Source organism: Fusarium oxysporum, chromosome VIII (genome assembly GCF_013085055.1).
Source record: "Fusarium oxysporum Fo47 chromosome VIII, complete sequence".
Lineage (NCBI taxonomy): Eukaryota > Fungi > Ascomycota > Sordariomycetes > Hypocreales > Nectriaceae > Fusarium > Fusarium oxysporum.
Genome location: NC_072847.1, coordinates 2,497,512 through 2,509,451, shown reverse-complemented (window position 1 = coordinate 2,509,451; position 11,940 = coordinate 2,497,512). Strand labels below are relative to the sequence as shown.

Genomic DNA, 11,940 nt, shown 5'->3' with positions numbered 1-11,940 from the left:
AAGTCATTAACCTCTGTTCTGTTCTCTTGTCTCTTGTCTCTTGTCAAGTACTCACTTGCATGTTTTACAACCCGATTTGACCTTGGATTTCCCCTTTCGAGCCATTTTATGAAAACAATACAACAGGGAAGAAACGGAGTTGATTTGTCTGCTCGGAAACCTTTAGGTCTGCTTGGTTGTCAATTTAAGCGGAGATGGCATTTTGGCGTCGTCGAACGTGCCCCTGGAGCTTATAAGTCGGGAATATTCTTGCTAGGCCCGCAGGTTGGGGGCGCTAATAGAGGGACTACGTACTGAGCGTGCCCTGCCACCCCGCGGACTACTCCGCTGACGAGATCGTCATCCATATCTGCACTTCCTATTGGTTTGCTCGGAAACTACGAGACCTGATTGGTTGAGATGCTGGGCGTCAGAACCTTGGGTGCAAGAGTGCCAAGATAGTACTTATACGTAAGTTTGTCCGCTTCGGAAACTTTTGAGAGTATGTTGTATGATGTAGTTGAGCCGGAGATAAGATTTAAGAGGCTATTACTATTTAACAATGATATGTTCATTGTTAAGTCCAATCTCCGTGAAGATGCATGAAAATATCGTGGAATTGGGTCGTATCAAAGTCGATTTTGAAGCCAGCAACTATGAATTTCTTGCCAGATAACCAGCTCAACAGAATAAACAAATCTGAATTTTACATTTTTCAAATTCTTATCATCATGTCAGTTAAAACCGCCCCTCGATTCTCCCTTGGCAAGAATGGCCCTCTCGTCTCTCGCATGGGCTTGGGCTTGGGCTTGGGCTTGGGCTTGGGCTTGGGCACCATGGGCTTAACCCGTCCAACATATAGAGCTATCCCTATTCAAGGTGAAATATTTGCGTTCCTTGATCATGCTTATGAGGCAGGTGTAACGTTTTGGGATAGTGCTGAGTAAGTTCAACAGTCTGACAGCATCCAAATACCAGCTAACCACATATAAGCTACTATAACGATTGCGAGGAAATAATTGGCAAGTGGTTCAGACGTACTGGCAAACGAGGTGATATCTTTCTTGCAACCAAGTTTGGATACGTAAAGAATAGCCAGACCTTTGAGCTCAACACTTCATATGTATATGTCAAGAAAGCATGTGCTGAGAGTCTACGGCTCTTGGATATTGAGTCTATCGATCTCTGTAAGCATGGAAATATCAGCAGAAACTCTAATTATAACTGCTATAGCCTATCTGCACACACCCAGTCCCGAGACGCCTATCGAGGAAACCATGCGCGCTCTGAAAGAGCTACAAGAGTAAGAAACTCCCCAGAAAGGCAAGAAGTTCTGACGGAAAGCTTCTTAGTGAAGGCAAGATTAAGTGTATAGGACTCTCAGCTGTCACCTCAACCACTCTCCGTAGAGCCGCCAAGATCGCCCCAGTTGCCGCGATTCAGATCGGATACTCTGCATTCGGGCTCTACTGAGAGGGAGAAAAGGGCACTCACATCCTTGACACATGCCGGGAGCTTGATTTAGCCATCGTCGCAGCAACGCCCCTCGGTCGAGGTCTTCTGACCGCCAACTTCATCGATGGAACAGCATCTGGACAGCAAGATAGCGATGTTCGATATCAGCTCATCCCCCGGTTCACGGGCGAGAACCGCGAGAAGAATATTTAGCTTGTAAGTCAGTTTAAGGGGTTGGCTGATAAGAAGGGAATAATTACTGCTCGACTTGCGATTGCGTGGCTGTTAAAGCAGGGCGATGATATTATCCCGATTCCAGAAACAAAGAGGATTCAGTATTTCGAGGAGAATTGGGCTGCTCTTGATATAGTTCTCAGTGGTGAGGAAGAAGCTGAGATCAGGAAGTTTGTGGAGAAAGCTGACATTGCCAGTGTGCCACTGCCTCCTGCTCTCGATGGTTGGCTGTTCAGAGATACAAAGGAGGAGTCTGTATGAGCTGCTAATTTTTAGTACCTGTTTATATCAAAGAAGAATGACATACAAGGTCACATATATCAAACACCAAAAGGCCCGATATATCGACCGAGCTTCCTCTTCACTCCGATGATCCTCTTCTCGTCAATAACACCATGTGCCTTCAGGATATCCAAAATTCCATAGATGAAATCCTTACTGTCGTTACGCATCTCACCCTCTGCCAGGCTCCAGAACGGCGAGATACAAGTCATGTTCACAAGACTCTCAAACCACTCTGCGTTTACTGTACAAAGTTTTCCCCAAGCGACATAGGATGGAAGAATGCGCGGGTTATTTGAATGCCGATATATCCTGCAAAAGTTGCCGCGGTGAGCTCGAATAACTTCGAAGTTTTGACAGAGATGAGTAATAGTGTTGTATGCGGAGAGCGTCCATTGAAAGTCCTTGTCTAGATCGGGGGTCGAGATGGTAATGAAGACTTGTATGGTACACGGTGAGAACGAGGCTGGACGGCTGCTGTAAAGATAATAACCGTGAGACATGGTGACTAGATATGTTCGTCAGTGTAGAGGAAAATAGGTATGAATATGCTTGAGGACTCCCGGCATGAGAAATTCACTCCATCTTATAGGGTGAGACTCGTTGTGACCAAAGGACAAGTAGATAACAAAGGTTCTTTGATTAGAAGAATTTCATTGCAGTGATTCACGATTCAATGTAGCTCATTGATGGACTATCTGCAAGTCATTCTTTGAAATCAATGGCCGATTGCATCTGATTAAGAGGATGCATTGAGGTCAGATGAAATCTGAATCAGGCATCCTTTTAGTCTGTTTGTCAAACGTTGGATGGAATCTATCATCCCTTATAATCTACTTAGTGAAAGTTCCATGCTCCTTACAAACAGCACCGCCCTTTCAGGTTCAATAATACCTGCATCAATGGGGCTATCCACCATCCCCATGATATACCCCTAACTACATCAGACGTCTTGAGAACTCAACCCTGAATCCGGAAACATGATCCTGTGCCCGTAGAAGATCTCAGGTACCTAATCAAAATCAGTTCTTGCCAGTAGTACATCTTTTCTTTTCTTTTCTAGGTAGTGGCCCAATACGCCCATACATGGGTTCCCTCTGCTAACTCTGTATCAAAACATTCATCATAGCTCAAGACAGGAATGACGAGGCGAGCAAGGACACACATATTGAGTATCAAGGGAATTAATATCAGGTACCTTTCGCAGAGAAATCTCAGGCACGCATACAGATCTGTGCTTACCAGTGAACAGAAAGCTGGCCAATGTCAACAAAAGTTCTATTTCTGATAGTTAAAAGTGATTGTAGTACCTCAAGTGATAACCCAAGCATAAGCCCCGTAGATCAAACACCAGAATCGTCCTGGAATATGCCGACAGGGTTCCAGTGATTCTTCCGGTCGCCATACCAATCTTTCCACTTCTTACAGCCTTCATTGACCTGCTTTAATTTCTCCGGAGTCATCATCTTCCTCAGATCTTCTTCACGCTCCATGATCTGCAATGCCAACCCACTTGAAGCATGCCAGGCAATATGGCAGTGGAACAACCAAGAGCCAGGATTATCAGCCTTGAAGGCGACTATGAGGTAGCCTCCAGCCGGGATCAGTGCTACGTCTCGGCGAGGCGGGTTGTCGAATTTGAGTGTGATGGGGTTATCTGGGTCATCAATCTGCGAAGAGTCTGAACCTTGAGCGAGAAGAGCAAAGTCATGACCATGAAGATGAAGCTATAATCGTCAGCAACTTCCTATGTCAAACTGGACTGAACTTACTGGGTGAGCAAGCGAGATGAATGTCCTGTTATTCCCAAGCTCCTCAGTTGCTGGAGCCGTGATGACAAGGTAGACCCATCCGCCTCTGTTCTCTGCTGGAACAATGACATAATCGCCAGGCCATTCTTTCTTTTCGTCAAGTAAAGTGATAGTAGGCTCCGAGAAGTTGAGCCAGAGAGGCTGTGCGCCGAAAGCCCACCAGCTGAACTTATCTCCCAGATGAGGCCTATTCTTTTCCTGCTGCAGGCCAAGTTTTAGATCCTTGCTTTTGTCTCCTGGACCTTGTTAGTAAAAAGCCTCAACCACAATCTTGACCTAGGTATACTCACTACTATAGAGTTCAACAGGGGGGATCGACCATGGCAGGACAGGCTTCAAGTTCTCATACTTCTCATCACTGCAAGTCTTGTTCCACGGGCCTCTCCAGGTCTGAGGTACCTCTGTGCTCACAGGTTCATATCTAAGAATACCTTGCCGTTCATCAGGCTCGTTACCATCTTCAAAACCCTTGCAACCATCTGCGGGAACTGTGCGGATCCAATAGTTTCCATTATCTGACGCGGGAAATTTGGTGTCGTTTCTAGGGTTGGCATGAAGAACAACATGATATCTTTGGCCTTAAGGCTGTTAGCTTTATATGCTATAATGGATATGGCATGACCTACCGATTCCGACGAGGATATGGTCTACTGTATAGGGGTGAATGGGTACAAAGTCGGAGCTCATGACCTCAAAGTGGTGATTGTCGATACTGAAAAGGAATGTGGTATCGACAGATGTGTTGATGATACGAAGGAGATATTTCTTGCCCTATAAGGGGGATAAGCATCATATCGTAATCCTTCAATTGCAAGTTCTTACCTTGGTTACGGTCATGTTGTAACGTTCGCGCGGAAAGCTGCCGGCAAAGTTTCCTAAAAGAGCCTTGTAAGCATTCAACGAGATATGTAGGTCAATGTGTCTTACCAATTCCATTCATCAATATGCTATTCATCTGGGGCCTGGTAGGGAGACCGGTCAGTTCTCTCTCCCACTCCTGAAAGGCACTTCGATGGTTCCAATCGGTGATAAGAATAGGATCCTTCGCTTCATCATAGTGAGCTGATGACGGTCCAAAAATGGTTATAGGTCCTGCAAGACCGTCGGCGTATTGTAGAGAGTAGTGACTATGATACCAAGAAGAACCATACTGAAGGGCACGAAACTCATATGTGAAGGTATCATTTGGGGCAATGGGACATTGAGTGACACCGTTGACTCCATCCATCTCCATGGTTCCGTTCTGCCTGATACCATGCCAATGGATTGTAGTGCCGTTATATCGCAGTTTATTTGTGACGTGAACTCTGATGAGATCACCCCAGCAGGCTTTGATCCATGGACCGGGGTAGGTTTGGTTGAAGACCTTTCCATACGGGTTGTCGATGCCGTCGCCGTTGATAGTCTTGTTGTCAACCACAAGCCAATACTGCAGACATGATTCAGTAAAATTCCTCAAGTGTGAACAACATAAGTGACTGTGTACCTCTCGAAGCACCCCAGGTGGATACATAGTCTCATAGTCAGTATGAATACTGAAATTGTGTCCATCAGAGCTCTTCAGCCAGCAGTGTCGGTTTTCCGGGGTAGAGCATGGTTTCCAGTCATTTCCAAGCTCGGGATACTTGCAAGTGAAGTCTTCATCAGGTGAATCGGGGCCATTTGGTGCTGGGAACTTCGGATAGTTTTGTGAGATCTGGCCATTTTCGAAAGACAAGACAGGTTGCTCAGAGTCACCTCCGATATGCTCGTGAAATGGTAGTGAGAAGAACGTAACGGTGTAGACGATGAACGTCTTGCACGCGCTGTAGAAACCCATCTTGGGCAAAGGTCTACTAATGCCTCGGCGAAATTTGGAATATGAAATTTGCGACCTACTCAGAACCCTGGAGCTTGAGTAAGATGGTAAATGAGAGAGAACAGAAAGGTGTCAGGGATAGCTACGTCCATATCATCTCTCAGCATGGAGTTTCTTGTTTCTTCCGTCTGTTTACCTTCGTCATTTGAGTATGTGACAAGCCATTTCGCAACCTACACAATACACAATCGTCCCTTTGTAGTCTCGTCACATCTCTTCTACAAGTTCTGATCGAATCCCATGGTTATATTTCAGCCATGACTTGACCCTAGTTCGAGCTCAGCTTTCAAAGCTGTCCAAATCTGGTCATCAGCCGCACTCTAGCTTGAGCCACTACTGCTTTCCCCTCATTGATTGGAATGTCATACGAGAGCGTTACCATAGAGAGACAGAAGATATCCCCGCTTCTGTAGAAACACGTTCAGAGCTAGACTAGCTTGAGCTTGTTGTTCCGTCCCGTCCCGTATAAGTTAGTGAGTTATCGTTGAGGTGACGCATTCCTTGTCTGTCAGCCAGCCTCAATCGCCAGGCTCGTCAGACGAGGTACGTAAGTGAGACAGACTGTGATCTAGATTCTGAATTGTCTTCTGTTTCTTTACAGTTTTGGTGGCCAGCCAGTCTCTGTCTGTTTCAACGGTTGAACGAACTAACAGTCTGGTAACGCGCTATCACTGTGGCTGATTTGTCAGAGAAGACTATCAACTCACCTGACTCTCGTGCCCTGCCTCCCATCTAATCTAGCTACAAACCTGTCTTTGCAGCCACTCGTAGAAAGAAGTAGCCTCTTAGTGAGCCATCTGAGGGATCGTGCATTCATCTCTTTTCGGCCTGTGGTCTTAACTTTATTCCATCATCAGCTTTGATATTGCTTATATTCAAGCTATAGTTATCTAGCCACTCGATATGTATCTAATGAAGATTACGAAATCACATTTCTACTAACTTGTGTGTCTCCTTGCCATGATTTTACAGCTACTGTTGAACGGTTTCTTCTTGTCAGATCTACTCCTGAACAGCGATTCTCTTGATTTCAAAAGTTTTAATACTTCTGCCACCCCTGGACCGCTACTGTTAGATATTTACCTTGGCTACTATGTCGTGGGCAATACTCATATCGCTTATTCTGGCAGCTAATCCTTAGTGGCAGGATTTGTGTGCACCTCTTCATCAACCCAACTTGCAGGCAGTGATACGCAAACTGGCCGATGTGAATGCTACACCTTCTTCCGCATAGTTCGTGAAAGTCAACTAGCCCGCCCAAGGTCGACTAAGCGAGGATACAGCTCCAGGCCGTGAATCACTGCTGTGTCCTTTGTGATACACGGCTTAATTCTCCTCGCCATTCAGAGCTAAGACACTGCACACACTCTCGCACACTTCGACTCCTGTGCAATTTTTACTTGAACATAGTCCATTTCAGAAGAAAGGAGAATACTCAATAGCACAAGAATGAGAGACTGGTGATCCAAAGGGTATCATTTATCTAATCCTCGAGATCATTGCCCATCAAGATTCTAGGCTACCCCCTAACCTTCACATTTCACACCGCTTCCAGTGGTCTTTAACATTGTTACAGTATGTGCATTCCTTGGTCTCTACAACACCGTCAAAAGTTGAGAAATCGCCACGTCGTTGCAATAACAGAAGTACCCTATGCCGCATCATCACCGAAGACCAACCTATTGACACGGTTCTCGGGGTCGGATACCTCGTGAGCGATTGCCGGCACACTATTGCCTCGGATGGATAATCCTAGGAGACCCTCTACTCCTTCTGCTCGAAGTATACTACACCAAGATTCCAGGAATTCAGAGCTAGGCTCAGGAGGTGGATTGTTGGTAGTGTATGTAAACTCATAGGGGATGGCAGCACCGTCCTTTACGAGTAGATCGCTGGGTCTGAGCGCTCCGTGTGAGATTGGGTATATCCCCTCTGCGGCAAGCAACTTTATAGGTAGCCCCCCATGAACACTAGCAAGCCCTGGCCAGTAAAACCAACGACTTGCTCGCTTCCTGCAATATCAAAGTGCTTATGGTTGAGGCGGATATCATATACCTTGTCAAGCATAACCTTGACGAGTAAGTTTGCGAGAGCAGGGAGAATGTTCGGTCGGGAAGCGATTATCTCGGAAACCTCGTAGATATCTCCAAGGCTGTTGTATATGTCCTGCAGGGACTCCATTATGAGGTATGGTTAGTATTTTGAGTAGTAATATGAATTCGATAATAGTTTATTCAAAGAAATCGAACCTAGAATGTGGAAACCACTACACTTATGAAATAGTAGATGTTATTCATTCAAATGCCTTGGCGAGCGAGATCTGGAGGCTCTTATGTCGGTCATTCCATGAAAATGAATATTGGCCATTATCTCGCGGCGTGAGTGTGATTCAGTTCCAGAGCCGGCACGGAAGTATGAAGAGGTCTGAAGAAGTTGCTCTTCTACTTGAAGAGCCGTATATTGTGGCTGCTAAAATCAAACGCTTGCGATTCTTGCCTCGACGAACTGACTGTTGAGCCGCACACAAGATGATGGTAAGCATGTAAACACCGGAGACGTCGTAAATTCATCGCCAATGGCAGCATTCTGCCCAGTGGCATTCTTTCATCTAATAATCTTTTCGGCTGTGATGGAGATTCAGATAGAATTGGACGTGATTCATAGGCACTTCTCAATACATGGCAAACAATCATGATGAGATTATGTGAATTATCACGTGTTGACATGAGTAGATTATTGTTGGCCAGCCTTGAGGTCTGTAGTCAGCATGCTCACATCACACTCGCAGCGATGGTCATAAAGGTTCGTCAAGTCATGAATTCGGATTGATAGAGCTATCTTTGAGACTCTTTTCCTTTCATATCATTCGTAGGCGCACATTTCCCGTGTCATCCTATTCAACTGCACACCCAACTCCGTTCATCTCGTTCTGTCCCAGACACTACCTATACATTCTTATTTAAACAACAACCACCGGATCTCAACACCCCGCTAACCATTTCTCAAAACTTTTGTAACATGGACCCCAAACGTTGGGGCATATATGAAATTGAAGTCCTCAGATCTTGGACTTGGCGGCGGTCCAAGAGGCGATGGCGTCCATCAGAGGGGGAGACAGAGCATCGTAGGACTCGAGGCCAAGATCCTTGAACTGCTGTCGAACCTCGTTGGCCTTGTCAGCAGGGAAGCCCTGCTCAATGATGGAAGAGACAAAGGCGGCGAATTGAGGCTCTTGCCAGCCCTTGTCATCAGAGAGCTCGACGTGGACAAAGTCGAGACCCTTGAAGGGGTGATCGTTCTCAATGCGTCCGAACAGGTGGACACCGCAGTCACGGCAGGCGTTTCGCTGGATAGCAGCGCTCTTGTCGACAATAGTGAGCTTGTCACCGTTGGCAGTGACCTGGACCTGGTCACGGGGAATGACAGCGACGATGGAGAAGAGAGCACCCTCGGGCTTCCAGCACTTGGAGCATCCGCAGGCGTGGTTGTGAGCGACCTGGCCGCTAAGGGTGACCTCGACAGGGTTGGAGGAGCACTTGCAGCGGAGCTTGCCACCGGAGAAGTTGGGCGAGCCCTTGGTGATGCCGTTCTTGAGGCTGGGGTGGAGATTGTGAGACATCTTGGAGGTGGTTACTGAGCGGTAGATGGAAGTGATTACTGCGGCAGCTGATACTAAGGCGGCGGCGACGGCGATGGGAGTTTTGTTCTTGGAGATGATGTTTCGATGGGAGGATGAAGCCATTGCGAAGGGGGAAAAAAGAAGAGCTGAGAGGAATGGGATGGATCAAGACTTTATATACAACAAGATTTACGATAGACAGCCACAGGCGCCTGTGTTGAGTTATGTACTCTGATCCCCCGCAAAACGACATGTATCAGACGGTAATTTTGGCTGTATGCAGCCATAATCGGCGTAAGCGTAAGCGTCGAGACCGAGATGCCGAGTTATCACCATTGTCTTTCACTGTGTGTCTAACTGTCGCGATGGCGTTTTGCGGGGAATGGGCCATGGTTCAGGGACAATCGGGACCTGGTCCAGGGTCCGGCCGACGGTCATCGGAAGCCGATTCCGTGGCCGTGCCCACTGATAACTCACCGATAAGATAGATAATACCTGAATCTGGAAAGACAAGTGAGAGCTGAAGACGATAATTGCTTTTACAGTAGAGGCTTCTAGAAATGTCTGATACTGTGTAGCCCAACATCGGCTCAACGTCCGCATTGCAACTTATATCGAGGGGTAAGCAAAACATAAAATGATAGGATAGACGATCAACGACCCCTCTCAGACGTCGTAATCCCAAATCTGGGCGTTGTTACCCCATCTTCCTCTTACTCATCATCTGATCGGGATAAATATATGCGGCCCCGGTACATACTGATGATCCCCCGGGTACCATCCCGAAGGCGTCTCGTCTGGCATAGCAGGCAATTGATACCTGGAGATAAGATGCCTTAAGTCCCCCCTGAATTGAATTTTAAAGACGCTTCGAGAATTGCGTGATGGGGGATATTCGGAATTTTGGGGACCCCGTTGTCGGAAAAGTAGTGGGATGTAGAGTTCCGAGATGCGCCGTGGCGTGGCGGCCGCGGTTAAGCTGCCAAGAGGAGGGGGAGGGTCAATGCTGAAGAAGGAGATATACTTTTTTATATACCGTATTCGCAATATTTCATAGGATGGCATCGTGTGGTTATGGCGGTGATGCTAGATGCCGATGTTAGAAGCCGATGCTGATATCGTAGCCAGACAATATGACAAGGGACGGACGTTGTTCGCAGTCTCGCAAATGAAAACACGGTAGGATCAACGACACTTTTCTATGAGGAATCAGTCAAGGAAACCTAAATAATACGCGTTTTGAGGGATCATATCGGAAACATGGAGCATCCACACAATGCGTGATCATTGAAGGGCGTGATTCCAAACCAGGGCAACCTATCATATGGCGATCCCCAAAAGTAACCCCGACCACCTCCTCATCACCAAACCTTCGCCTGTCTACAGCGAAACAAAAGTCACAGCACATCCTTGCTAGAACTGAACTTGAGCCATGTCGTGTCCAGCGCGTATCTATCCCCTCCGCAAACCCGAAGGCCACAAGCTTCCGATCCCACGATGGCACCTCGCCCTCCCAGATGATGTCACCCATGTTTGCACCGCGTATATCGGAGTTCAGAGCCATTCTGATACTCAAGATGCTGATATCGCTCGAAATAAAGCTACTGAAATAATTCAGGCATGGGTGAGCAGCGATACTGGGTCGGAGGCATATGAGACGTTCGCGGTAATTGATGGATGTGATGTCCAAGAATCGACAATATGGGTGTGTTATTGGTCAGACAAGACGAAATACGAGAAAGGCCTCAATGACCTCTCACTGAATTCCATCTACGCCCAACTACCAGAAACAGGCTGTGCCTCAGTGGGCATCTGGCGAGAGGCCTTCATCACAGAGTTTCCCCGCCTCGAAACAAATTACTCGGGCCTCGATTATCTCCCTGGTCTCGCAAAACTTCCTGGCGCAAGTTTTCCAGAACATACACTCTCAGCATATTGGGGCGCAGCGAGAGACAGAATCCCCTCGTCTGCCTACGATCTCTTCCCTCCATCAAATCCAACTCCGCCAGTCACAATTCCTCCGGGTGTTGGTCAATATCTCATCGGAACAAATGCTGAGAATCTAGCTCATATTCGCTCAGGACAGTTTTGGGAGAACTGCGGTCAACAGGAAGCTGACTCGTACGATAAAAAGCTTGAACCCACTCTTCACTCTGGCCTGCAATATCTTTGGGATAATTCACCTGATACGGGTGCTTTAGGACTACGATATCTCAGAAATCAGGATCCTTCAGTTGAGGAAACTCGATCTCGAAAAGAGTCATGCGGCGCTGGCTTCTTCACCAATCTCGAAGCCCTTGAAACATGGGCGAAAAGTCACAAGTCTCATCTCGCTATATACCGTGGTGCACTAGCTCACTACAAGACCTTTGGCGACGCAAGAAAATTCCGAACATGGCATGAAGTTTCTGTCATGAGAGCTGGAGATGCACGATTCGAGTATCTGAATTGTGTGCCTGAGACGGGGGTGATTCGAGGCGTTACCCTCAAGGCAGAGAACCTCCAGTAAGCAGTGTGAAGGTAGGGCATATAAGCAAGATTACTCAAATTTCAGGCCGGGGCATACTCTTATATATAAATTCAACTCTATATACCAGTACCGAAGAGTGGTGTAGTGGTATACGTCCTAGAGCCTATAAACCTTCTTTAAATCCGAACTAAAAATCCTAAAAATCTCACCCACTGCGCCACTCTTCGTTTTT

General features: G+C 46.9%; 5 protein-coding genes across 5 annotated transcripts; 2 read left to right on the top strand and 3 right to left on the bottom strand.

Moving 5' to 3' along the window:
• Positions 1 to 710: 710 nt before the first annotated feature.
• FOBCDRAFT_242797 (NADP-dependent oxidoreductase domain-containing protein) lies at positions 711 to 1,929 on the top strand (the record flags this gene model as incomplete). Its single annotated transcript, XM_059610496.1, has 6 exons — positions 711 to 922; positions 973 to 1,166; positions 1,213 to 1,282; positions 1,332 to 1,384; positions 1,460 to 1,613; positions 1,656 to 1,929. 6 exons carry the CDS (start codon positions 711 to 713, stop codon positions 1,927 to 1,929), a joined length of 957 nt encoding a protein of 318 aa, XP_059465641.1.
• A 59-nt stretch (positions 1,930 to 1,988) lies between these two features.
• On the bottom strand, positions 1,989 to 5,681 carry FOBCDRAFT_252417 (multicopper oxidase-domain-containing protein; the record flags this gene model as incomplete). The annotated part of the gene is made up of 8 exons (XM_031188070.3): positions 5,248 to 5,681; positions 4,689 to 5,190; positions 4,584 to 4,636; positions 4,388 to 4,532; positions 4,052 to 4,339; positions 3,723 to 3,997; positions 3,377 to 3,677; positions 1,989 to 2,416 (listed from the first exon to the last, which is right to left on the bottom strand). Exons 1-8 carry the CDS (start codon positions 5,578 to 5,580, stop codon positions 1,989 to 1,991), a joined length of 2,325 nt encoding a protein of 774 aa, XP_031035335.3. The 5' UTR covers positions 5,581 to 5,681.
• Positions 5,682 to 7,270: 1,589 nt separating this feature from the next.
• Positions 7,271 to 7,800, bottom strand: FOBCDRAFT_278301 (uncharacterized protein; the record flags this gene model as incomplete). Its single annotated transcript, XM_031188071.3, has 2 exons — positions 7,271 to 7,517; positions 7,589 to 7,800. 2 exons carry the CDS (start codon positions 7,798 to 7,800, stop codon positions 7,271 to 7,273), a joined length of 459 nt encoding a protein of 152 aa, XP_031035336.3.
• Positions 7,801 to 8,422: 622 nt separating this feature from the next.
• On the bottom strand, positions 8,423 to 9,575 carry FOBCDRAFT_229912 (Mss4-like protein). Its single transcript, XM_054706543.2, has one exon. The coding sequence runs from the start codon at positions 9,359 to 9,361 to the stop codon at positions 8,678 to 8,680; it is 684 nt and encodes a 227-aa protein (XP_054562518.1). The 5' UTR covers positions 9,362 to 9,575; the 3' UTR covers positions 8,423 to 8,677.
• A 1,037-nt stretch (positions 9,576 to 10,612) lies between these two features.
• Positions 10,613 to 11,808, top strand: FOBCDRAFT_229910 (heme-containing dehydratase protein). Its single transcript, XM_031188073.3, has one exon. It carries the CDS (start codon positions 10,671 to 10,673, stop codon positions 11,745 to 11,747), a length of 1,077 nt encoding a protein of 358 aa, XP_031035338.2. The 5' UTR covers positions 10,613 to 10,670; the 3' UTR covers positions 11,748 to 11,808.
• Positions 11,809 to 11,940: the final 132 nt, after the last annotated feature.